The sequence below is a fragment of the Ischnura elegans genome, chromosome 13 (genome assembly GCF_921293095.1).
Source record: "Ischnura elegans chromosome 13, ioIscEleg1.1, whole genome shotgun sequence".
NCBI classification, from domain to species: domain Eukaryota; kingdom Metazoa; phylum Arthropoda; class Insecta; order Odonata; family Coenagrionidae; genus Ischnura; species Ischnura elegans.
In genome coordinates, this window is record NC_060258.1 from 4,005,019 (window position 1) to 4,032,173 (window position 27,155).

Consider the following 27,155-nt stretch of genomic DNA (forward strand, 5'->3'; position numbering starts at 1 on the left):
GCAGTTATTTTTACAATAACAACATTATTTTAGAAAATCTTGAGGAATTATAATTCATAATTATAATCCTCCTTAGGATACCTGGAATTAGGGTGGTGACAGAGTTTCCATTGGAATATATGCACCTCATGTGTTAAGGAGTAATGAGGAAGATGATGGTGTCATAGACAAGTGCTGTTCATAGAGTGCGGCTTCCATCCAGAAGCATAGCCCTTGTCAACCAGAAGATTTTGTGAGTCCAAAAGTGTGTGCCCATTGATTTTTCAAGGAAGCATAGGGCAATAAGTGAGTGAGTTTTGATTGGAAAGAAGAATTTTACTTATTGGATTTTTTTATGAAGGACCTCTTGTAATCGAATTTTGGGATAATTCAAAGTTTTTAACTGGTCCCTTGATGCTCGATTTATCCAAGTTTCAGGGTAGGGTTTGGAAACAATGGCATATTAAATCCAAAGATGATTTCTGTATGCGAGGTGTGGCAAGGTTAATAAAAATATTGGCTTGAAACATTAGCCGAAAAAAACATCGTGTGGATTCGAAACTTCTCATCATAGGCAGATCTCGGGGGAGGCATGTGCAGTTACAACAAACCCTCCACCGTAAGAATAGGGTAGTTTCCTTCATCAAAGAAACCGAAAGGCATTGATTGCGATTTGTTACCCACTATTACTGTATTCATAATATACAAATTATTTCGTTTTAGAAATACCGGTTTAGACGAATGGCAATGGTCCATTTTTATCCTCATTTGAAAACGGCCAGATTGGCGCCCATGTGATGCCACTCCACGTGACGTCACAGGGACCTAGTTTCTATAGGAGAAGATAGGAGTTATACATCGTCTGAGATTATAAATGCATGCATGAGGCGCAGAGCTCAGGGAAACATGTCTTAATCACCTATTAAAACTGGCTAAGGTCGGAAAGTTTTCTTCGTTTGATAAGGCATTAATAAACCTTTTTTAAGCCAAGCGCCACCAGCCAGCAAGGTACTCTGCCACCCGATAGCATCCTGCGATAGCATCAGCGCTCAGAGCCTTGATTAAGGTCACCTCACAAGGCGGGAGGGGGAACCAGAAATGCGTCACACGGAGAGATTTCCTTACCCGTCGCGTTTTCGCGCGCTTGAAAATTTTCACTTTTCATTTGATCGCGAAAAATAGATATCGTCATTTAAAAATCTAAAAGCGTGAAATACGTACTCCTGCAGGGCTATTCAGTAACTCTTTACGCGGTCGCGAAGACGAAAGATTCCGTTTACGTGGTTACGCCACGTAAACATTCGAAGACGCGTAATTTGCTATTCAGTATGCTTCACGAAAACATTTTCGTGCCTTCCCCTCCGCGGTAGTGGGGGAAGACGAAGATACCCGAAGTTTTCCTGCATACGTCACTGCGAGCCAATCAGAGAAAATCGGCATGCAATTGTCCTCGACAGACAAAAATAGAGCGAGATTCGGCTGGTAAGTGCAATGTTATTGTGAATTATAACGTTGATTAATGAAAAGTATGTTGTACACTTTTAAATATAGGTGAGAGCTCAACGTGTATATTAATGTTGAAGGTCAGTGCGTTGGAAATGTGTATGCGATTGAAACCAAAGATTACAGTGAGTAATTGGGATAAAAACTTGTAAATGAGAGGAATTTGGCGTTATTATGCCTTTGCTCATGCCAGATTTGCTTATGCCTTTGCTTTGATGGACCTATTTTAATGATAATACAAGTGTTTGAATTGATGTAGTCAGTTTCGTCATATCGTTTCTCGCAGAATTGGCCAGATAATTAGTTATTGGCAATGAAAATAGTAATGTAAACGGTCCTCATGAATGTGGTAAAATGTTTTGAAAATTATTATCAACAGCCAGCGATGTCCTAAGAATAGTTTGCTTAATTATTGGAAGACTGTAGATAAGAAAGGATAACTTTACGGGATAAGAGCTGGTAACAGGGTGCTAAGAAGACGGAAAATAAGGTGAAGAACTAAACCCCTCAAAATAGATAAAAATAAGAATCTATTTACAACGGACTGCCTATCATTACGTCGCAGCCCTGACTTCAATGTTCACAATGACTATAGTGATGAGTCTTCTACTTTTACGCTGAAGTACCTCGCAATCAAGAAGGTTAAGAGACCCAAACAGTAATGGAAATTTATACCTAGTGGAAGAAATTATATGTTTTATGCAAGTAACAGAAAAAGGCATAAAAAAATAATGGATGAAACATGACCTATTCGTAATATTTCTTTTCTCATTTTAGACCATTCTGATGAGGTTGGTGGCAAATACCGGGTATGCCTTCTATGAAGGATCCCATGATTAATTTTAAGGCGGAAAACCGTAGTTTGACCACCAACAAAAGCAATGGTAGTGTATCTATTTGTAATTTACCAATGCATTAGGTAACCTGTTAATAATCGCTTGTCTAATAGTTCTGGCCTTGTTTAATATGCCTCTTCCATTAATTAGGGACTCTGCAAGAGCTGGGATCTCCATAATAATCAGCCTCATCTGGGAAGGGAAAACTAGCCCCTACACACATATTATGAAGTACAACACAAGAATTAACTATCAATCCTGATTTTATTGGTGTACACTCCAGCACTCAATGTCTCAGCAATCATCTGAACCTAGAGTTAAGAACCGCCATGCACCTCTCAATAGACTTCATAACCCGCACATGGGCTTCAGTTTAATAAGGTTCAGGGGTACTTGGCCTGCCACATAGTATTCCAGTCAGGGGTCAGTGGTGGTGTGGGTTACCTAAGCCTCCTATCATTCATTGCACTGTTTTTAATATATTCAGTGCATAAGCATACATATATGATATAAATATTATTCTTTCTTTTTGATGCAAGGAGTTTACTTTAAAAAAATCAAGGTCATTACTTCCAATATATGTATTATTAATATCATATAATGTATGTTAAATTATGTACCAGATGATTATTTTTCCAAATTTATACCTAACAACGAACACTGATATTCACTCTCCCAAGTACATTTCATTTCCCTATGCATGGCTGATTGATTCCATATATGTATCAACATAACTGATAATCTGGAAAAAATTATGCTTGCAAATTACTATTAAATAAAATAGGAATGACTTAGAAATGATACTCTCTTACTTTATTTCCTTTGAGCTTACCTGTAATTATTTAGTAACTATAAAGAATAACGAAATGCAACCATAGTTCTGGAGGTGGTATCAGTTACCAACACATTTCAAATTGATAAGAGCTTGTGCTCACAAGAATGTTATTAATATGCTTCTGAGTGGGTTTACATAGCATATGGGATGAGAGTAGTTACAAGAGACTTGAGCTGTGGATGTAGAATGGGTTTCATGATATAGCGAATATGAATCATTTAATTACAGGGGGTGGGGAGCTGTAAATTGGTAAAAGTTTGTAATGTGAATAGAAGAGTGGCATTATCACCAAATTTTTTGGAATGCTACGTTTCTGATCCCATACTAATGGAAACAATCTAGGTAAAGTTCATGAACATCTGGAGCAACATCTCCATTAATCGGTTACTTACATCATGCCATATTATAATGCAGGAAATTTAATTGTAAAAAAGACCACAGAGTGGTGCATTCTCTGGAGGCTGCAATTGAACTTTAAAAAGTGCACCACAATGACAATATCTGCGAAGAAAACTCCTATCCTTTTTGATTATGCAATTAACTCCTTGCCTCTTAATCGTGTGTCATCCATGAAAGATCTTGGAATTATTGTGGACCAAAAACTTCTGTTCTCTGAACACATTCATGCGATCAAATCTAAAGCCATGTCACTCTTAGGACTACTCTACCGGTTCACGGATATCTCCAGTACTAAGGCCCTCCAATCCTACTTCTCAACCATAGTTCTTCCGGTGATCAACTATTGCTCCCCAATTTGGTCAATGTCTGCCCCCACTAATCTTGCCACCCTTAACAGTGTTACAACTTTTTTTGCAAAAATTGTAAAATTTAGAAACCCAAATCTCCGCGAGTCACCTACTAGTGCAGTTTTATCCTCTTTATCCATCCCTAGTTTATCCCTTCTCCGACTTCAATCAGACATCAAATTCATTTATAATACCCTTAACTCCCACTTCGACAGTCCTGACATTGTTTCCTTCCTCAACATTAGAGTACCTTCCCGCCACACCCGATCTACTTCTTTACTCCACATTCCTACACCCAGGCTATCTGTAATTAAGCGCTCTCTTTTCCATAGGCTTTCCCTTTTAATAAATACTCTGCCCAGTGATATTGATCCGTTTGGTCTGACACTTAAAAATTTTACTCATCGGGCATTAACATATTTATCACATAAATGACTAGATAGCCGGATAAATGTTTGTTTTTCTTTTTTATTCTATTTAAATTTGTAATCAAATCATTGTTATTTAATTATTTAATATGTGTTGTTATAAGTGCACTTTAAATTGGCAGTATTGCTGTATGTGTATCTCTTTATTAAAATAAAAAAAATAAAAAAATAATGAAAGGAACTGGATCCTTATCGTGAATGCATAAATACCCATTATCTGTGTTAGGCCTATTTGTAGGAATACTTCAATTATCACCAATTAATTTGAAAAGGACTGGCATGTAAGGCAATGATGATTTTAAAACACTCAAGTGAATAATTTTCAGAATCAAGGTCTAATCCATGACAAATTATTAAAATAAATTATAATGTTGGTTTGATTATTCTCCAACAGTATAAATTTGTTGGAAAATGCTATGTAAACAGTAATGGGCTCATCACAACTTGTTGCAAAAATTCATGGGCATCGACATCAGCTGCAATTCACGCTTAATTTTATATTACTCTACTCAGTTCTTTTTTTTTGGATGGGAATTATATATCTTTGGTCAATATGGGAGGAGCATCCTATGCTTCTGTAACCCCCTCAACTTCTCTGCTGACAGAGGGATGGCTAAGTCCCAAATTATTGTCACTACCAGTAGCTGCCATGCCCATAAAAATGCAGTGCACAAAATATCTAGATTTAGGCAGGTATTCCATGTACAATTTTCACTAACTTATTATAGGGATAGTGGTTGATGTGGTTTAGTACTATACCTTCAAATGCATTGGTACTACAAGAGCTCTTTGAGCTGGAATCATGTGGGGGACATAAAATATTTATTAGCCTCCAAGCTAAATCTTTATATCAATATTTTCCCTGAAATACCTCTTATGTTAATACAAAAGGGTCATATACATTCATTAGTTCCCTCACACAAGACTGACTCTTTCATCTCTCTCCTCCTCCTGAGTATTTCTAGGGCTCTCACACCAATAATTTTCAATCAGATTCGATCGTTACATAAATTAACGATACACATTCAAATGAAAATAGGTTAGCCTCACCTCACCTTATGAGAACATTAAAATTGTTATCTCAGAAACAATAAATGGTCTCAAAATGTTATATGGAAGAATATATCTATCTGTAGCACATTATGAAGTAATTGGCTGTCTTATTTCATAGGTTTACTAGGTGTCATTTCACATAAAAGCCTTAAAAGCCAGAACCCTTATCTAGGGTTCTTAGTGGCTAGAATGTGGGAGTGAATTCCTTTATATACTGCATTCCATCATGATACTGCAGCAGGCACGAACAGGTATCTGTCTCTCAGACAATATCCTCTCACCACTATCCACAATCAATACAAATAAGATGATTGACTTGCCTCCATTCTTTAAAAGGGACCATCACAATAATGGCCATTGAATAAATACTCTCGCTCTCTCTTCCATAATAGTCATAGTCATGCCATGGACTCATAGGCATAATCGAAAGGAAACATCCTGTATGATAGATATCACAAAAACGACATATGTCCCCAAAGTATATACTAACCATTTTGAACAAAACAAATCTCTTATGTCAAGAAATACTTACAGTCATCTTTTGTCGCAAGACAGATGACACTGAAAACAGTAGTATACTCAATAAAGACTACTTGGTAAAATGATTTAAGTTGCACCCACTATGCTATGTACATAAATAACATGCCTTCAAACGTCTATCTGTCATACAAGCATCTACCTATCCACAGTTTAGACATGGTAACCTCCAGCCACAGCAGCTGCACATTTCATTTGCGAAAAGGACCTAATATAAACACACAAAATCGATTCACCTATCAGTTATATCCTTTCAGTGTCAATATCTTGTATTTGATTAGTTAAAACAATAGCCATCACAACGTAGAGAAAAAAATATGCATCCACTATATGGCAATAATTGTAAATATTTATACATCGCCAGCCTGAGTAAAAATATTGATCAGCAGAGGAGCTGTCTTTCTGCTAGTTATGTCCCTCCAACTTCATCATCCAAAAATATCTTATACAACTGTATATACAGACTGTAGAGCGCAGCATTCATTCATGTTATTTTAGCATTGATGTTGAACATGAGCCCTTTCAAACCAGAAGAAACAAAATAATCTTATGATCATACTACAAGTTGTTTACCTTCTTATTGTTAGTGGATATTAAAAGTAGCATTTGTACTTTATCCTAAGTTCTTGAATCCCGCTACATACTCCTTTTGCATATACACTAGTATTCATAGAGTAACAATGCATTTCGAAGTGGGAAAGCACTGACTAACACCACAAAGGTGACTCGCAGCAGCAAATTCATGAATGGAACACGTACGTTTTCTCTTAACCAGCAAATATCTTCCTAACTTTGTAACCGTCCCGGGGAAAAGTAGAACAAAGCATTTAAAACATCTACGCTCATACATCATCTACACTCATAGTGAAACAGACGACGGGAAAATGTCTTGTAAACACGGCTTAAAAACAAGATGCGACGACACATTTTCAACTTAAGTATTCACTTTGATAAAAGGTTGAAAATAAATAGAGTAATATTGAGATATGCAATTAAGCGGGCGATAACGATAAATATGAAAAATATAAAACATTTCCTCAATGACAGATAACAACACCTCCAACTCTAATAGGTATGTATTCCGAAAAGAGAATATGAGAAGCATATACAAGACAAGAATAATTTAAAATACATGAAATTAACAGTTAAATATGCAAAAATATTACTTGCACGAAATGAAATTACGTCCACAACTACAATGAACACCGCTGTTTACATGGCAAAGCAAATACATGACATATATTAACAGTATGTGGCCCCGTCGTCTACCGCGGTCTGCTGTTTACGCGGCGGAAACTGAGTTTTCGTTGACAACTCTCGTCGCGTAAACTGAAGAACGAAACTTACGCGGCGGAATGTTCGAAATGGCTGACAGAATAGCAACAATGTGATTTTCGCGATCCCGTCACGAAATCTTTCGTCTTCGCGAACGCGTAAACAGTTACTGAATAGCCCTGCAGGAGTAATAATCTTCCGATATAGACAGTAAAAAAATAATAGAAAACCACCCTATTATTAGCTAATCCTATAGAGAACTCACCTGCTGCTCCCAATACTGCACTATCATCCGAATGGTTCCACACATAATTTTTATGCTCACATAGGGTAGGGTTTGAAAACATTAACATTTGAATAATCAATGCTATTGGACAAGACAAGATTAGTGGTCAACAGTGGAAAGAAATAATCTTTTCTGAGGGTCCATCACCTTTACTTTCTAGGACACAACATTTCATCAGCATCTTTCTGTTGTAGATTTATTTATCGAACTAATTAATTTTTCTATATTAAAATATGGTATTAATAAAAACTGACCTTCTTTATATGGCAACGTAACACTTGGACAATGTCTGAATGGATTGCAAATTACACCCAGGTACTATGTTTTTCACTAAAAATATACCAATACTCTGAATATTCTCAGGAATTTCTACATACACTGCCTCAAAATGATAAATCCAAGTTTCCAATAGAGTCAATATCACAAACAGGTAGGGATGGGCAGAGTAACAGACTTATTTTCAACTTTGATTAGAGAAGTTACAATCGCTCGAGAACAGACATTTTTTGCTCATGTTTGCTCTTGCACTTCATTCAAATTTTCCCCCTTTTCTGTAAAAGTGGGAGACTCATTTGTGTTTGAAAGAATGCGGTCTTCTTGCATCAATCGATTCGAATTATGAATCTTCGTCAGCCTCCTCGTTACCGTTTCCGGGGATAGCATGCTCCATTTGCACGTTTTTGGGCTATATTGTTCATTCTCCTTCAGGAGCTCGAGAATTTTCCTCTTCCTAATCACGGGGCGATCTGGAGAGAATGTAATGTCCTGATTCGTGTATTCTATTACCATTATTCTCAAGGGGTCTTGCATCATTTTTAGCTCATGTACTGTCTGTAAAAAAAGCAAGATACCCGAGTTTCAGGAGCTCTAGCGTCTAAACGAAGCAATCAACTTCAATGCAACCAAGAGCATACGAAAGTTCATTTCTGTGTTGTAACATGTAGTTAAAAAATCTTCGGATTTATAGTATTTCCTGTTCTTAATGTTTTCCCCCAAAAGTGCCCGTTTTATGCGCGTAAAATCAAGGTTCCCTAATTTGAGCGCTTGGCATTACCGTAATTTTCGTTCCTATAACTACAATCTTGATATGAAGAAACTACATCTATCACTAGTAGTTAGCCGAAATCAAGCTGTTTATTCCACTAAAATGAACGGAGTTGTTGTATACAACGCAAACCTCTGCTAACTTCCAAACCAGGGGGTCAATTGAAAATTGATATGTACAGTTTTCTTCCGTAGAATGTTAGTAATACATATACGTAGATCATACACGTTATATGTCAGCGGCAAAACAAAAGTAATAAACAGGCAGCGAACCGAGAGCGCAGTCCCCCACCTGTTTACTGGCTGTGGTCCAACAAGTAAGGAGCGGAGAAAGCCGCTTCCGTAACAGGGAGAGAACAGTCCAAGTAATATTAGCCTCTTGGTGCAGCTTGGCTTCCGACTTGCCCTCAGCGCCGATTCTTCTTTGAACGATAGTTTCGCCAGCGTTGCTGCAGGCGTCTTCGGGTTTGAAATGACGGATGCAGATGTTTTGCAGTCTTATATAAGGCTTGATTATGGTAAGATGCGGCAATCTATCGCAATTGGCTGGTTTGGGGAAGAGTTTCTTCGAGGCGTTGGAGAGCGAGTAGCTGTCCTCCCTATTGAAGCTTGGTGTTTTGGCTATTTCGATAGCCTCTTTAATGAGCCGGGGAAATTATTGCTCCTGTCAGGTGATGAGTTTAGAGTTTCCGAAGTACACGATGTGCATTGGCCTTCCCCATACATGCTCGGCGATGGCGGATAAACGAAATTATCCATTGTTGGTAGCTCTTTGGTGTTCTTTCATTCTGCATTTCAAGGCTCGTGATGTTTGGCACTTGCACGAGTCTCCGCAAGAGCACTCGACTCAGTATATTCGTCTTTATATCTGAATGGAACTTGGCCTTTCATATGGGGTCGTCTGTCTCCTTGCAGAACACGACAAAGTCACAAAAGTGTCACTATGCCGTGTTTTGCCAGAACCCTCGCACCTTTTTCCGATGTCTCGGATGCATACATCCTTGAAATGCACAATGGAAACGAACTAAAGGCCCACCAAAATAGACAATTTCGTATATTCGCCATCGCGAAGCACGCCCAAGATTGACTTTGGAAACGCTAGGAAATTTCGGAAGACAAATGGTTCCCGAACTGGCCGCTTTCATACGTTGATGAGCTGTGCGTTAATTTTTCCGCCACTATACCTATCTTCAAAACTTCATTGCAGGTGGCCATTAAAATCTCTCGGGCAGTCTCCTCCCGGACATCGGAATGGGGACTACTTTTACCTCCGGAATGTTTTACCCAAGGGAATTCTATCGTGAGTGATAATTTGACGTTGGAGAGACGGCGACTCCTCGGGATATTAATGTGGTTGTTTCCCCTTGCCTTCCTCATCGCAGTATTACAGCCGTTCACGTAAACGTTCTCACGCCTGCAGTGAAATGAGTGTCGCTGTACTTTCCGCCGTGGCCTCTATCTTTCCTCATTTGAAGATGACCCACTGCCTTCTCCTCCAGATGATGCGAGGCATATTTAGAAGCCTCCCATCGCCAAATCGCGGCATTTCCAAAGGCTTTGTGTATTATTTAGTTGGCCTATCTTTCCCAGGGATAGGCTCATATCTGCTCGAATTACTGCTGCCTTTTCTCCATGACTGCTTATTCGACATATAAACTTGCTTATGTCGCAGCTTAACTTAATGATTAAATGTTGACACAACATCTTCATCTTCGTCGGACGCAGCCGGTAGCTTTAAACCTTTAACTGCGGGAGCGTCAACATTTTTCTGCCACTGTGTGCGGGACCTGAGCGGGAAAGATATTTATTCGTGGACCCCGAATGTGTGTCTGGCAGGTGATAAACCCTCTTAATTCGGGACAGCCCACCCTACCCCCTGACGACAGACCGTATATGTAATATGTCCTTGGTAATTACGCGGGGACGAAAGACCCACCGCCGATAGTACAAGAAGGAGAGACCAATGCATTCAAATAAGTTTCCCTGGCTAATGTACAACAGCAACATAAATAAATTCCTAGGAAATGCTAGGATTCGTTGGAATTGTTTTCATCGTGAATGCGCCGAGGAAAGTAGGGAGCTCTTTCCGTCTCGGAGAAGGGAAAATCCGGGCAGCGCTCCCCGTGATGAGGGTATCCAGTCCCCGAAAGACACCTTTGTGCTCTCTGCCACTATACCCTTTTTCCGAACTGATGGCGGCTGGGTGGAAAATAGACCATCAGAAGCGCTGCCCCTTCCACTTCTCCTCCATCCCCTTCCCTTTTCCCCTCCATCCGGCCGACCGGCGTTGCCAGCCTTGGGAATAACGGTACTTTCGGGAGCGGCGGAAGGTTCTAGGACGAACGCTGTGCGGTTCCAACGGATTAGATTTGGCAACACTGCGAACTGGAGAGGGATCAGCACTGCACGGAGCTCGGAGAGAGACTGCGGGCTCCTCCACACTTTCTTCTGTCATTGGCTAGAAGAGTGGGTGGGTTTCGAGCAAGCTCACGGTCAGCCGCCGTCAGTTCAGAAAAAAGGGTATAGGTTTGGCCGAGTTCAAGCGACCGCGGGAAGCACGGCGTTGAAATCTTAAGATATGGCTGCCAGTGGCGAGAAAATTGGTCAAATGTTGACACACGTTCTCCCCGCAATCACAATGCAGACCATTTAAAAACGTTTCCGCAGCCTAAGGTATAACCCATTAGTGCATAGCGTCCGATTCGTCAAACCTCCGTATATATAATTTCTTTCTGGGCTCCAATTGACATGCGCTAAATAGTGATACTATATTAAGTTGACATGGATGTCTGTCTTTACTGCGCTGGTAATATTTCAGCTGACTACTTGAATGTATCGAATTAAGAAGGATTTATGTAAGATATGGCATTCAAAGAACTTTCAGTCGTCCCACAGGGTAATTAAATAATTTTTTATTGAATTTTTTCTCAATATGTTAATAACTTTTATCTTATCCGATATATCAGACGCCATGCACGGGGGTCAGTTCTCGTTGCTTATCTAAAGATGACTGATCTAATATTTTAGCCACAAACTTTTATGCAAGTATAGTACATTTAATTTTAAAGTTACGTTAATTTTTTTTTACAGTAGCATGTAAGCATAATGTAAGTAACTATCCATAAAAAGATGGCATTGGCAATAAATAAATATAAACACCCAATGGCATCTGTGGAGGTGACAAATTATGCAAGGTCACCCTCTAATGTAACATAATGTAATCTTTGTGAGTGGAGAAAGGGGAAACCTCTAGTTAACCTAAAATGCATATCTACATTCTGAAAAGGTATTGAAATTTGAAAGTGGACTGGACGTTTCTTTATTTTCCTGAGATAAATTGTTTAACCACATTTGTGTACAAAGTAGCATAAATTCTAATTATAATAATGTGGACCTAGCTTCTGAGAAGGAGGAACGTGTGGCATTCCTCGGCGATGTGATAATGCCAGGATGCTCTTCATCTTTTTTGCACGTAAAAGAGGATGTCTGTTTGCTACCTGCTATGCGTTTCCATACGGCTGAACGGATTGCGGCCAAAGTTTGTACATTGGTGAATCCCTTGATCGCTCACTGCGTAGTACTACTTTTGAATGCGTCCGACGTGTCCTCTGAATCATTTTCTCATTACCAAACCCTGCAAGTGCGCTCAGCGCCACCTAGCATCCACCTTCTGTCCTCTGCTTACTCTCCCACCCTCCGATAACATCCCCATTTACTCTGCCAATGTTTGTACATCTTCCACCTCCATTTCTGCCTTTTCTCGCAACTTCACCATTCTAAGGTTAATGGCCTACGATTATCCTTGCTGTCCTATTGACGGTGCATTCCGACAAATCGTGACGAATCGCTCAGCCGCGAGTGAAAACAGAGAAATAGGAATAAAATTGCATATCTTTTAACAATGAAAATAAATGACATGCTGAATTCATTAAATTAACAAACTCGGCCATAAGCCTTTTATTGTGCACTAATATCACATTATTTACAAAATGTGGACCAGATAAATATTTATACAAAGAATATTCAAAGAACACATGATTAATTCTAAGAAAATTCGGAACCAATTAGAAGATGCCAATTAAGACTGGACTTAAAGCCAGAAACATTGGAGTGAATACTGTGGACGTGTTAAAACAAAAATGTGTAGTGTAGGCTGCTTCATCCTAATCTGATAGCCTGGGTGTGCCCTTTTCTGCAACTACTCTCTTTCAATATTCATTACGAAAATCCAGAAACACATTACTGGTCACGCATTTCATAGAAACATGTAGATGGCCCATCATCCCTATTGACACAATACAATCATTCACTTCTCGTTGTGCAGGCGAAAATTAAACATTAGACTCCTCAGTGCAGCATTGCATGAGGTTTAAGTTAAACATTTGTAATATTTATATGAATTATCCTGTCCGCTAGAAAATATTGCACGCGCAAAGGTGATTTTTCTGAGGGAAAGCACACAACATGGATAGAGTATCTCACTTAAGAGCGCATGTGGAAGTTTAGATTAGAAATAACAGTGAAAGACTAAGTGCAAAATACGCAATAATAATACAATACAATTGTACGTTTACACATGTGGTGGTCAGGGCCGCTCCTTGTAGTGATGGACTTGATGCGGACTATGCTCACATGTGTGAGCATGTATGAATTGTCAAGGTAACCGCAAAACACTTTCAACAAATGTTTCATTGATAACGTTTATCTGCTGTGTGTATACGAATGGGTTACTAGGTCGCATCATGGCGCGACAGACTTGCTGCAGACGTTGCAGAAATAAAGCAACTCGCTTTTTTGCACAAATGTACTAAGAGGCTCTTCTGTAAAAAGAATTTTCGCACATTCTGCACGACCAAGGCTTCTCTCTCGAGTGTATACGAAAATGTATCACTAAGTGGTTCTTTTTCGAGAAAGACTTTTCACACTCGTGTCATGATTTAAGGCCTCTCTGTCGTATGCAAAAGCATGTGACTGTCGAGAGAACATCTTTTTGTGAAATGTGTAAACAAGCTGCCATGTTGTTTATTTAAATGAATTAAAATTAACAATAGTAGTGAGGAAGCAATAATGGGAGGCAATAATGGTAGTGAGGGACGCAAAAGAAAAAGGGAGTCGTGTATGGAGAGAAGGAAGAGATAGACGTGTTGTAGAAGATTGGGAGATAAATTAAAGTACTGGTGTATTGAGAGACCGGAGGAAGAAATACGGAAGAATTCGGGATCGGCAGAAAGAAGAAGAGGACGCAGACCAAACGCAGGCGCCTACGAGAGAGAAAGAGACCGGAGAAAAAGGGATACGGCAGAACTCAAGATCCCCACTGGTGCAGTCCTTGGCAGCGGTTCAGTGAGTGGCAGTACGGGTAGTACAAATGGGATTATAATAGTCATGGCGGCTTGTTGATGTTGTTTATGCTCACGAGTTTTAAATTGTAAAGTTTCTTTATAAAGTGTTACATGAAATCATTTGTTAAGTAAGAGAAGTGGAAATTAAACAAAACGTTACAATTGGAAAAGAAAATGGAATTACATGTAATTTTCTTTTTCAAAGCCTTCAAAATAGAGTATTATGGGTGTGGCCCCAACGCCTTCAGTTTTGAACTTCCCTCTTTTCTTCATCTACCGTCCATAGTTTGCTTCTGAAATTGGGTTAAGACGGTTGTGGTGTTTGCGTGTGTGTGTTGTCTCCTTCCTGGGTAAACCTTTTTAAGTTGGATATGTGGATTACACCCCTAACATTCCCTGTGATTGGATGAAGAAGCAAGCAAGTAGCTGCGCCTCGAAACTCGTGGATTCTGAATGGACCTTCGAACAACGGCAGAAATCCGTGATATATTCCCTTTTCCTTGTCTGAGATGGGACAGGTACGCACTAACACCAATTCTCCTTCCTTCAATGGTATAGTCTTTCCCCGCTTCTTATGGCGATGTCGCTTTGCATTTCTTTCTCCATGATTAATTATTTTCCTTTTAATTTCTTCAATCAAGCGCGGAATATCTGATCTCATTCCCCCTTCTTCTATCTCTAGCCACTCATCCCAAGCTCTTTCTGGCTTTCGGCCGGTATGTGCCTCCATCGGCGTCACTCCCGTTGTTGTGTTGTGGGTGTCATTCATGCAAGCTTCAGCGACAGCCAACCATTTCACCCAAGTGTTATGCCTCTGGTAGCAAAATATCCTCAGCAATGTTTTCAAAGTTCGATGGTACCTTTCTACCAAATTGCCCTGCGGATGCCTTATGCTACAGAATACAGGTTTCACTCCTGCTTCCTCTAGTCTTTTTGCCCATACTGGACTAGTGAACTGTGTACCCCTGTCACTTAAGATCCTCTTGCATTTCCCTACTGTAGGGATGTGGCGCTCGAATACTATTTTAAGAATATTCAACGTATTTGCTCTTCGGAGAGGGTATAATTTTATATATTTTGAAAATGCGTCTATCACCGTTAGGATATATTGATGTCCATATTGTCCCTTGACCAGCGGGCCCACGATGTCTATACACGCCAAGTCGTTAATTCCTTCAGGTACTACGTTCTGCATTTCCGCAAATAGGCTGTTGTTAGGTGCTTTCATGAGTTGACATTGTTCGCACGTCGCCGTGACCTTCCTGATTTCATGGTGAAGCTTTGGATATGCGAACTGCTCGTCTAGCATTTGGAACAGTTTTCTCGCACCGATGTGACCATACATTCGATGGGTTTCCTTTATCAGACGTCTTATTATAGACTGTGGGATGCAGAATTTACGTCGATCACCCGCAATCCTTACCAATCCCTTGGGTGTGAGTTGGTATTTCGGGACGCTTACTACTCCTCCCTGCAATTGTTCAATTATTTCCTTCCATCTTGGATCACTGCGTTGGCGTCTTCCTAAATTTCTTAACCCTTCTCTCAACTCTCTTGATGGTTGATCTGCTAGGATCATCGCTATTATTGTTTCCTCCTGTGGAAATTGGCCCTTTTCTTTGGTATCATAAGGATAGCGGCTACGTATATCCGCCACTACGTTCTTCTTTCCCTCGCAGAATCTAACTTCAAAATTATATTCTTGAATTAATAGAATCCAACGTGATATTGTCGTATTCAGTAGGCGGCAGTTAAATATAAATGACAATGCTTTGTGATCGGTGATGACTATTATTTTAGATCCTAAAATGAAGCTTCGGTATTCCTTGAGGGCATGAATAATTGCTATGAGCTCCTTTAACGTTGTGCTATATGTCAACTCTGCACCTCTCAAACTTCGACTGGCGAAGTACACAACCCGCTCTTCCCCGTCTTCCGTTAGTTGATATAAACGACTTGATATTGCGTACCCACTCGCGTCCGTTTGTATGTAGTATTCCTTCATTGGGTCTGGGTGATGCAGCATAACGGATTTGCAAAATTCTTCCTTCGTACGCTTGAAAGCCTCCTCATGTTCCTCTTTCCATTCCCAGGCACGGTCCTTTCTCGTCAGGTCATTTAATACCGCCGTCAATTCTGCATGAGCTTGGTGGAATTTTGAGTAGTAGTTAATTAAACCTAAGAATGCCTTCATTTGCTTCTTATTGCGAGGCCTTGCATATTCTTTAATAGGCTCGAACGTTTCTTCCGCTATGGTAATGCCTTTCGTTGATATTTCATGGCCCAAGAACTGTAACTTTTGGCGGCAAAATTCCGATTTCATGAAATTAATCGTAATGCCTGAATCTTGTAATTTCTTCATCACAGTCTCCAAGTGTTGTAAATGCTCCGCGAAGGATCTGGAGACAATCAGTAAATCATCTACGAAGTTCAAACAATAGTCTTCCACTTCGTCGCCTAGTACATGGCTGAGTGCTCTTACTAAAGCGCTGCTACTGATGCTACACCCGAACGGGACACGTTTAAACTGGTAGATTCTACCCTCGAAAGAAAATGCACAGTACTGCCTTGAATCGCTATGTAGCTGGATTTGATAAAAACTCTGCGTTAGGTCGATGGATGTCATGAATTTTGCGCTGGCACACTGTTGAAATAACTCCTCGGCTGTTCTGGAGGTTGCGTAATCTGGTTTTATTAATTTATTTACTGATCTTGCGTCCATGCAGAGTCTGATAGATCCGTCCTTCTTTATGACACAAACTAATGGTGAGATATACCGGGATGTGCTTCCTTCAATTATCCCTTCCTTTAGCATTTCTAGTATTACTTGCCTTGCTTGACTCCGGAAGTTCAATGGAATTCCATACCCTCGTTGACAAAATTCTCCCTCCTTAATTGAAATTTTATAATCGTACCCTTTTATCAATCCGGGCTTATCGCTGAATAAATCTCTGTATCGCATGATCATTCTCACCAATTCCTCCTTATTACTCCAGGGTATTCCATCTATTTCCCTCACCGCTTCCTTAATGCGTTCTTCTAGGCTCCATTCTCGCTCTCCTTCCTCGCTCTCCACTTCTATCAGCCCCTGGACTTCATTTATGTGCCTTGAGCTTTGCTGCGAATCGTCTCGTAGCTCTCTGAAGGTGCAGGTAAATTTCTCTTCTCCATCGCTTAAAGTTATATTTCCGGTCTCGTATTCAATTTTCGCGGATAGTTAAGCCAACGTGTCCGTTCCAATGATGCAGGGTTTAATCAATTCCGGTACTACCTTACAGGCCATATTGATATTTAATTTTCCTATCTCGACGTTTGAATAGATCTGTTTTCTTATACGTCCACTCCTTTTCCCAATAGCTCCTGTTATCTGGATTCCATTTACTGGTAACTCTAAACCGTTCCTTAGTACGTCCTCATTTTCACGATAAAATTCTTCGCTATTGCATGTCAGCTCTGATCCCGTGTCTATCAACGCATTTACGATGACTCCTTCTATTTTGATCTCAATTTCCGGGCACTTGACGATTCCCGGGGCATCCTTTCCTCTCTCCATCAGGTAGTCTCGGGGTGACTCAAAGACATTGCAGATCGCTCCTCCTCCCGCCCAGTTTTCATTCTTCTCCTGTGTTACTATTCTTTGTGTCCTATTTCTCCGTTGTCTGACCCGTTGTTCCTTCGGTAAGTTCCAAAATCGATCTCCTTTTTCGGCATTTGGCATGATGGGACATTCTTCATACCCTGCCGCACTCAGTTTTCCGGCGCCGTCTTGCCTCCTTGGTATAGTCCCTCACTGTTTTCCACCACTAGTGAGTTCATGGGGTGTCTTTGTCCCGATCTGAATCCTCTCGTAACGTCATCGTGGCCTTGTTGTCGGTCGTCCCTCTCATTTTCCCTCTCGAACCTTGGGTAATATCCTTGCGATTGATATGGTCTTCTCTCGTCCTGTCTCCTCGAAAACGGACGTCTCCCATATTGTTGAGGCTGCTGGTTTACCCATCTCGGTGTTCCTGCTTCCGGTCGCCGTTGGCTTCCGTGGTTTCTTTCCTCTTGCATTCTTTGGTTTTGATCAAACCATCTTCTTTGCCCCGTCTGTCCAGGATGTCTATCTTCTCCCGGGATCCTGTCGTATCTCGCCAGCAAAGCTAAGAATTTTTGTAGCGAGCTTACGTTGTGGGATACCATCCCTACACTCACCTCCACACCGAAATGTTGCCTAAGCAGGTATACTAAGCTTTTGTCATCTATCGGTGGCCTCCACTCTTTTGCTGCGCTGATTTTAAAGGTAGCGTATTCGACCCGTGTTTGCCTATCGTCATCCGGGTATTTTCCCGTTTCGAGGGCTCTCCTTACTTCTATCTGTCGCTCTTCCCCCCAGTATTGCTCCTGGAACATCGTCCGGAATGTTGCGAGGTCTCCGTATAAATGCTGCGTCGCGGCAAACCATTCTCCAGCCTTCCCGATCAGCCCTTGTCTCACTACACGTAGTGCGTCATCTTCTGTCAAGCGGTACATCTCCCAATACTCTATCAGCTCCTAGAAGTATCTCATGGGTCTCGCATTGTGTCTTCCATCGAATGAAGGGATCTTCATTTGCACCGCACCTACGGCTGTTGGTGCTAGGGTTAGCCGAGCGCAATCCTCCTTAACACGTCTTGTAATTTCAATCATTACGCCCTCGTCCAGATCGGTCACTTTGCTGATAGACTGCTGATTAAATTTCGTCACCATCCTCTTCTCTGTTTCCTCGATCTTCTCCTTAATTTCCTCAATCCCGGCCTTCATGTCCGCTTGGCTTGTTTCCATCTCTTCAAATTTTTCGCCAGTCTCACCCAATTTTGTCCCTACTTCAGCGATTATTTCATCCATCTGGTCGCGTATTTCCTCCATTCTCTTCTCTTGCTCGGCGATTCTCCCACCATATTCTCGCTGAAACGCCGTTAACCCTTCGTTGATGCTCTTCATTGTCTCCTCCAACTTTTTGTCTCTTTCTTCTTGTTTGCTATCTCGCCTCTCCAGTTCTGCCTTTAACTGACTATATTGCCTCTCCTGTTCTTCCTTCAACTGACTATCTCGCCTTTCCTGTTCTTCCTTCAGCTGTCTTAATAGCACCCGTAGGTCACTGTATCCTTGCTCCTCCGTTTCCATCTCAAACTCATGGGTCTCTATATCTATCCCTTATTTTATCAAAAGCGGTTTTAAACGCTCCTGCAGCTCAAATTTCGCCCCTTGAATCGTCAATCCCCGATCCCTCAACAAACCTTGTAAATCCACCTTTTTCAGTTCGTAAATTATTTTCGTTCCCGCCATTTTGAATTCCCGCTCTCTACGACGCGACTCGTTCCTCAGGCGTTCCGTGGTCTCGATCCTCTCGAGAAGTCGGGCCCCACACGTTGCGGCGCCAAAATGTAACGTTTTGTTTAATTTCCACTTCTCTTACTTAACAAATGATTTCATATAACACTTTATAAAGAAACTTTACATTTTAAAACTCGTGAGCATAAACAACATCAACAAGCCGCCATGACTATTATAATCCCATTTGTACTACCCGTACTGCCACTCACTGAACCGCTGCCAAGGACTGCACCAGTGGGGATCTTGAGTTCTGCCGTATCCCTTTTTCTTCGGTCTCTTTCTCTCTCGTAGGCGCCTGCGTTTGGTCTGCGTCCTCTTCTTCTTTCTGCCGATCCCGAATTCTTCCGTATTTCTTCCTCCGGTCTCCCAATACACCAGTACTTTAATTTATCTCCCAATCTTCTACAACACGTCTATCTCTTCCTTCTCTCCATACACGACTCCCTTTTTCTTTTGCGTCCCTCACTACCATTATTGCCTCCCATTATTGCTTCCTCACTACTATTGTTAATTTTAATTCATTTAAATAAACAACATGGCAGCTTGTTTACAAATTCTTGCAGCAAATGCTACAAGAATAAGGTTTCTCTCACGAGTGTGTTCGAATGTGTGAGGTGAGGTGACTTTTCTGAATGAAGGACTTGCTGCACACGTTGCAGATATACGGCTTGTCTCCCGAATGTGTTCGAAAGTGACTCTTGAGATGACATCTCTGAGTGAAACACTTGCCGCAAATGCTACAAGAATACGGTTTATCCCCCGTATGCGTACGAATGTGTATAACTAAGCTACCCTTATCCGAGAATGACTTTTTACACTCATTGCAAGAAAAAGGCTTCTGTCCCGTGTGTGTTCGAGTATGACTCTTGAGAGAACTCTTCCGAGTGAAAGATTTATTGCAGATTCTGCATGAGTGGGGTTTCTCTTCCGTGTGCGTATTTACATGTTTAACTAAGTTACTCTTATCCGAGAAAGACTTTTCACACACGTTGCATGAATAAGGCCTTTCTCCTGTATGGGTACGTGCGTGAGCGTAGAGAACGTCATTCCTAGAGAAGGACTTGCCGCAGACCTCACATATAAAAGGCTTCTCTCCCGTGTGTATTCGCGAGTGAATATTGAGATTACCTCTACGAGTGAAAGACTTGCTGCAAGTGCTACAAGAATACCTTTTCCCTCCTGTGTGTGTAAGTTTGTGTACGGTGAGGTCCCTTTTCTGAGTGAAGGACTCAGTGCACTCGCTGCATGAATATAGTCTCTCTTCCTTTCTCGGACCCACGTGAATGCGTACATTTCTAATGCTAGATGAATTTGAGGATAAAATTTGTGTAGTTGATTTCTCTCCTACTGTGAAACTTCTCGTCAATCGTCTTATATTTGTCTCGTCCCCTTTTCCTCCACTGGTTTCCTTGTTGAGCACATTTTCTTTTTGCATGGGCTCTAGCATTTTCCTATCCAGCTCTTCTAAACCCTTTGAGGTGGTAGGCTCGCAAGAACTGCTGTGTCCGCTTGATGGAAGTGCTTCCAGAGACACACCTACGATTAATGATTCTGCTGCAGCATCAAAATTACGAGCAACACAATGAATTTTCATGTGTTTGATAAGCTCCTTTTTGTTGTTGAACACATCTCTGCAGTTAAAACAATTATATGAATCTTCGTTTGAACTGTAACTGCTCCCTGGATTTTCGATCAAGCAATTAAGTACCTCGTTGTTGCCTCCCATGATGGTCTCACAGCCACCTCTGTCATTTCTACTTATTCTGATAAACCTAAGGCTATGCGAGGTATTTGGTGCAACACAACCACTTTTCTCCCCAACAACAGCCATTGCGGCTCCATCTCTGCTGCTTTTAAGTGATTCAATGTCTTTGGTATTACAATGTCTGTCATCAGGAATTGAGCAACTTGATATCTTATCAGAGTCAGAAGCACCACCTTTTTCCAAGTCTTCATCTATCAGATATTTCTCTATCTCTTCATGGGATGATCCAGCCTTGGAAATAACTTGTGTCGCCAAAGGTGTGGTACTAATGCATTCATCAATTGAATGAGTCCTAAGATTTCCTTCTGCAAGCAGATATGAAGTTGATGTTGTTTGCTCGGGCATTTCTTCGGCAGCCGGGACCCCTAGAAGAAAATTTCAAATAGCAACTAACACAGTCAAACATAAAATTTAAGACTACAACATCTTCTACTTAAAATCCATTTAATGGATGGAAAAATGCACAAGTCAGGTGGAACAATAGCTGCCCAAGTTGGACTTGAACCTAGAGACTCGATATAAATGAATGGAGGGGAAAAGAGCACAGCATAAAAATGACGAGGGCAACAGGGGTGTAGTAGAACAAAAAAGACGAAATCATGGGTTAAAATGCTACGTATACAAATAATCAAGCACACACATACGCATCACACATATGACTTCCAATTGCAGTAAAAGAATAAAATTAGACCCCTTTCAGAATTGGTCCTTTAAAAAGAAAAAAATATTTTCTTTTCAATCGAATATTTAATGATTGGTGAATATTTTCTAAATTAAAAAGGTTCCTAACAATGGCAATCACAATAAATTTTGTGGTACTTCAGATGAATATCTAGAAAAATTATTTTGTCTTTTTCCTGGATTAGGTTTCATAGAGGTAATTAAAAATTTAAAGATAGAAGCAATGAACCAACAGCCAAAAGAAACTCCCTTGAGTGAAATATACCCCACTGTCATGAGATAAGCAATGGTTTGGAGCGGCACCGGGGGCAGATATTCCAAGTATGGCACGCAAGTCTGAGCTCTTATATGTGTTGGGATAGTAGCATTTCCACTCTTTTTCATTATATGCAGTTTAATCATTTCCCAAGCTATCTTCTGCAGAAAACCACTCCTAATAACTTGAGAAGATATTTAATGAACCTTAAAAATGCCAAGGACAATGGAAACAGAAATTTTCAATAATTAGTAAAAAAAATGACGGAGGGCTGCCATCTTGTATTACGTCCTGCAGTGTAGTTTTTGCACAGAATTGGTCCACTAGATCGACGTCAATTTTCGTTGTTGTAGGATGTAACCATATCAGATTTATTTTGGCTATCACTTTCAGCATCAATGGCATAATCATGATGCATTTTAGAAAGAATAAGGACTAATTTATTATTTTGGGTCAGTATGACATTATCGTACAATTCTTCTGTGAACTTAAGAGATAAATCCCCTGCTTTGCTTTTGCAAGGGAAAATTTCTCTCCAAATTCACCACTTATTTCTTTTTTTGCACTAACGCAGGCCTTTTTCTTTCAGCAATTATTTTGGTTAAGGGAACAATAGATTTTTCTTCCCTGCTGTTCATTATATACATTGATGAACTATGCTCCCACATTAGCAGTAAAATACGTTTATTTGCTGACGACCCTGTCATCTATCGCGAAATTAGAGATCACTCAGACTATGAAATTCTATCATTGGACTGAAACAACGTTCATTTCTGGAGCCAAGAGAGGGGACTCGAACTTAATCTGAACAAATGCATGACGGTACATTTATTGCTGAATTCGTACAACTATAACCATGTTCATGCAGTGGATGGTGTTAACATAGTGGCAACATACGAAGTGAAGTACCTGGGAGTTATGATAACCGTGACCCTATTGTGGGGAACACACATAAGAAATACTTGCGGCATAGCCCTGAAGAAATGAGGATTTGTCAAGCGTATTAAAGGAAGGTTTTCCGATGAGAAAGTAAAAGATAGGTGCTATTTTGCACTCGTCCGACCGCACCTCGATAATGCAACGAGCGTATGGGATCCGGCGAAGAAAGACTTCATCGGCGAACTGAAAACAATCCAGGAAGGCTTTGTGGTTCGTCAAAAACAGCTACCTTTGTACAGAAAGCATTACCCAGATGTCATGTGAATTGGACTGGGATCCACTGGAGACTCGAAGGCTGCACGCTAGGCTAAGATTTCTTGAACAGTTGAGATTGGATTTCTTTAAAAGCGACACGGAGGACAAAATACTAGAGCCCCACTATATTTCCAGGTCCGATAGAAGCGATAAATTAAACGAGTTGTTTTGCGGAACGGGTAGATATGGGAATTCGTTTTTCCCCCGAGCCGTAAGGACTTTAATAAATGATGGTCCTAATTCCCATAGAGCATATCCTTTTTATGTAAGAACAGCGGAAGGCCTAACACCCCCTACCACACACCTTTCAGGTTATCATGCAGATTGAACGTAGAATTATTTGATTGATTTTAAGAATTCGGCTGTTTCTTAGCCATATTGATTTCATTTCTGGAGCATACCTCTAAATTTAATATTATGTCAACCATATTTTCTCCTCCAAGGAAGCTTCATGCCTAGTTGTCACTAAAACCTAACAAAGCACCATTGCTAATCCCAAGGACAAAAGGGTGAACAGGAATGCACTCATTTAAAAGATTTTTGCTAATTTTCCCACGAATTCAAAATGGTCCAAAAGCAAAGCCAATTTTTACCCTCATTTGACCAAGTTCCATGTTTAAATGAACCCTGAAATTTACTTCTCATTCTCAATTCTCAAACAAAATGCTCCATTCTGGCTTTTTGGGTATATAATTCTGAGGATTTGCACATCCACCTTTTTCACCGGCATTTCTGGAAAAAAGGTGCGTGGCTACTACGAGTAATTTTTTTTCTTTCAATAAACTAGTCTCAAAGCTTGGTTGAAGCAAGGCAGCATTATTTTTATTCATTTAATATGACTCTTTAACTGTCAAAAATGCCAAATAGAGAAAATTAAGATAAAATTCTTAGCCATAAATAAAAATTCTTAAAATTAAAAAACTCTAAATGTCAGTTACATACCCAACAGTTTCAGTGAAACAAAAATATTTTGTTAGGGAAGACCATTAAAAACGATACAGATGATTACAAAAAAAGTAAGGAAATATAACACTTCTCCCCTATTCCATTACCTTTTAAAATAAAGATATCAGAAAATATGTATGGATGACTAATTCAGGCTCTTCATCCTTCTGAATCAGTCAAAATAATATGATTTCAGAAGAGACGACTTTTCACATTCCTTCATTCTCCGCATGGCACAAGGAAATCCAGAGTTTTCTCATCTGAAAGCGGTCTGAATTTCACGACCAGTTGATGCTGTTGATGGTGCAGTGCCTGGCCGGATAGTAATGGGCGCAGCGGAAAACACGGTGTGATTTGACACGTTTGAAGGCATCCCTACATACATTAGGTTTTATGAAAGCATGGCACTGTGCCATCTGAAAGTAGCCTAAGCCTTATCTGTATACAGCTACTTGTAGCCCTTGAAAGCACTCACCCCCTGCTTCCATTGCACACTCATGGGCTACAGTCAAATTCTAAATAATTGCTCTAGTCACAGTAAAAGTTGGCTAAATAAATGCATAAACATATACATCCTCCATATTAACATCAATCCTTCCAAGTATAGAGTTATTTGCAACCCGTAGGAGTACTCACCAAATGCAGACTCATGGGCTGTAGATGAACTCTCAAATGGGTCCTCATCCTCACTTACAGTAGGCTGGAAGTAATCATCAAGATATTAATCATGCACGAAAAGAGATTCAGAACTTTTATTGAAAGGATTGATTTAAACTTTTTTATAAACCACATTATATCAAAATTTGGAATTCCTCACAAATTTTTTCCTTACAAAATAAAAATATTTTCAACACTTCAGGGAATTAAATATTATTCCATTTTTTTCAACATGCAAACCGTCTTTGATTTATGTTCCGCCTGCATTGTAATATTATCTTCATTACATAACTCTGCAATGGATGTAATTTAGTTCATGTGATACCATATAATAATTAAGGTTTCTTTCGCAATGAATGAACCAAATAATGCAATGGAAACTAGGCATCTGTGTGAAAAAATGGGATACAATGTGACGCTGCTATATTGCAGAAAAAGATTTCCACACAGAAAACTAAATTTTTCAGTGATAATCATGGAAATGATGATAAACGGCAGGCATTTGTAAAATTTTGCACAATTATAAGTAGAAACAAATCATGGAAAAAGTACTGCATGCGAATGTTGAACCTAGTACCTCCAGATAGTAGCCAAACACCATAACCACCACACTACTGCTGCTACTTTTATTTACTTATTTATTTATTTAGTCCAAAAACAGCACGAGGCCAATTACAGAGGACTGCAGTAACAGGAGAAATATTTACATAACATTAATCAACGTAACCAATAAAAAGAAAAAATATTCAACAGTATTTACAAATAAATAACAAAGAATAGTCATCGGGTGGTGCGAGGAATAGGGGGAAAATTACGATAGTGATGGTGCAAGTTGGGTGAGGCATGAAAAAAAGGATCAAAATTTGAAACACATTTGGCATAGGAGTTAATGGAAGATTGAAAGGAGACCATTTCTAGGGGAATACATTAGGTATATAAATGTTAAACTGCATTCCACTTTTAAAAACATTGGTTATAAAACCCAATATGGGAGGATATTTGTGGACAAGTCCCTATGAACTACATCACTACAGAGTTTGATTGAAATGTGAGACCTCCTGATTTTCTCAATGAGCTATGAATTATCAGTCCTCGGATTTCCTGTTGTAAAATAAACATCTTCATGAGGCATGATGCATTGATCACAGGATATTTTATAGTAAAATAAATATCATATTGATATTTGCTTTATTGCTACCAAGATTTAACATAGAAAAATATAAGGCAAGAAAACTACAACAATTAAATACAAAATAAAGAGGAAAAAATGACTTATTTTGAGATAAGAATATGTACTTGTTTCAGTTATAAGTAACTTTGAATGGAATAGGTAAGACTGCCTGTAAATACTCGTGCATCAGCCTAACTAACAAGGTGAGACCACGAACCTTGCTCTGCCTTTTTCAATGCCGTATTTTTTATGGCCTTCCGAATGGTAAACACATCTCTGAACTAGTAGTGGTTTCGTTTTATGGGCCTTATAGATCCATAATATCTCACCTCTTAGCAGACGGGTCAGGTGGGGTAGTGGTAGCGTTTCAGGCTACCACACAGGGGACCAGGGCTTCGTCACGGCTACATATTTTGTTGTCTTCAATGTGATCATACGGCATCAACTTTTTCAATAATTTTAATAGGGGTGTTAACCTCAAACGAAATTACTCATTTGAATAGATGGTAACGGTGAGTTTTGGCTAATAATTCACAGTTGTGAAAAAATTTCTGCAATAGGTGCTTTACATTTTCTTTTGTGCTCCGTTGAAATTTGTGTGCTTTTGAAATGGTCAGTTTTGGCGGGAAGTCAGGCTCGAATGGCTCTGACATCACACACAGATACTTTGCTGACTGCATGCTTTCAGTGAATGCCGTTATCCAAGCCATGCTTGAATTTGTGGATGCCATAGCGAGAAATGCCTTCCAATTGTGGTTTAATGAGGGCTAATTCTAATACTGTGCCTAATATGAGCTAAGTGCCTGATGCTCATTTTTCTATTTCAATTTTTTTCAATATAAGATGGTCAAGGCAAGAAAAAAATCTAAATACGCAGAAAATAAATCCCGCTGTTCAGTTGACAGGAGAGGGAAAAACGAAAGCCGCACAGGGGGATGATTTTGAGTTTTACATGGTCAGCTTTGAAAGAATTAACATCACTAACAATTGATACCTTTTGGCAATCGACTAGCATTGCTGATGCCCAACACTCAATTCAAAAATGTTAAAGAAGGTCTAAGATATCCCTCGTCCCCACAATAAATTCCTCTTCAGTTTCATCACAAAATCCAAATCTGCAACATTTTGATTCCTATGATCATCAATCTCTCATAAGGAATGCGAGTAATGTAGTTGAATCTAGCTAGCAGCTACATTATGATGTCATGGTCAATCTGTTTCACTGTACGTAAGTCAATAGTTTTCAGTTTAACACCTTGAGTGCAGC

At 39.9% G+C, this 27,155-nt stretch overlaps 1 protein-coding gene and 1 long non-coding RNA gene across 5 annotated transcripts; one reads left to right on the plus strand and one right to left on the minus strand.

The window, feature by feature from the left end:
- The first annotated feature begins 1,413 nt into the window (after positions 1-1,413).
- On the plus strand, positions 1,414-2,867 carry LOC124170253. 4 transcript variants are annotated; one of them, XR_006867383.1, is made up of 3 exons: positions 1,414-1,461; positions 2,260-2,366; positions 2,469-2,866. It is a non-coding gene; the product is annotated as an uncharacterized LOC124170253 (long non-coding RNA). The 4 variants fall into 4 exon arrangements; XR_006867384.1 differs by lacking the exon at positions 1,414-1,461 and adding an exon at positions 1,531-1,562; XR_006867385.1 differs by lacking the exon at positions 1,414-1,461 and adding an exon at positions 1,546-1,607 and having other exon boundaries at positions 2,469-2,867.
- Positions 2,868-19,777: 16,910 nt separating this feature from the next.
- Positions 19,778-21,713, minus strand: LOC124170231 (zinc finger protein 782-like). The gene has a single exon (XM_046548939.1). The coding sequence runs from the start codon at positions 21,327-21,329 to the stop codon at positions 19,809-19,811; it is 1,521 nt and encodes a 506-aa protein (XP_046404895.1). The 5' UTR covers positions 21,330-21,713; the 3' UTR covers positions 19,778-19,808.
- Between the last annotated feature and the right edge of the window lie 5,442 nt (positions 21,714-27,155).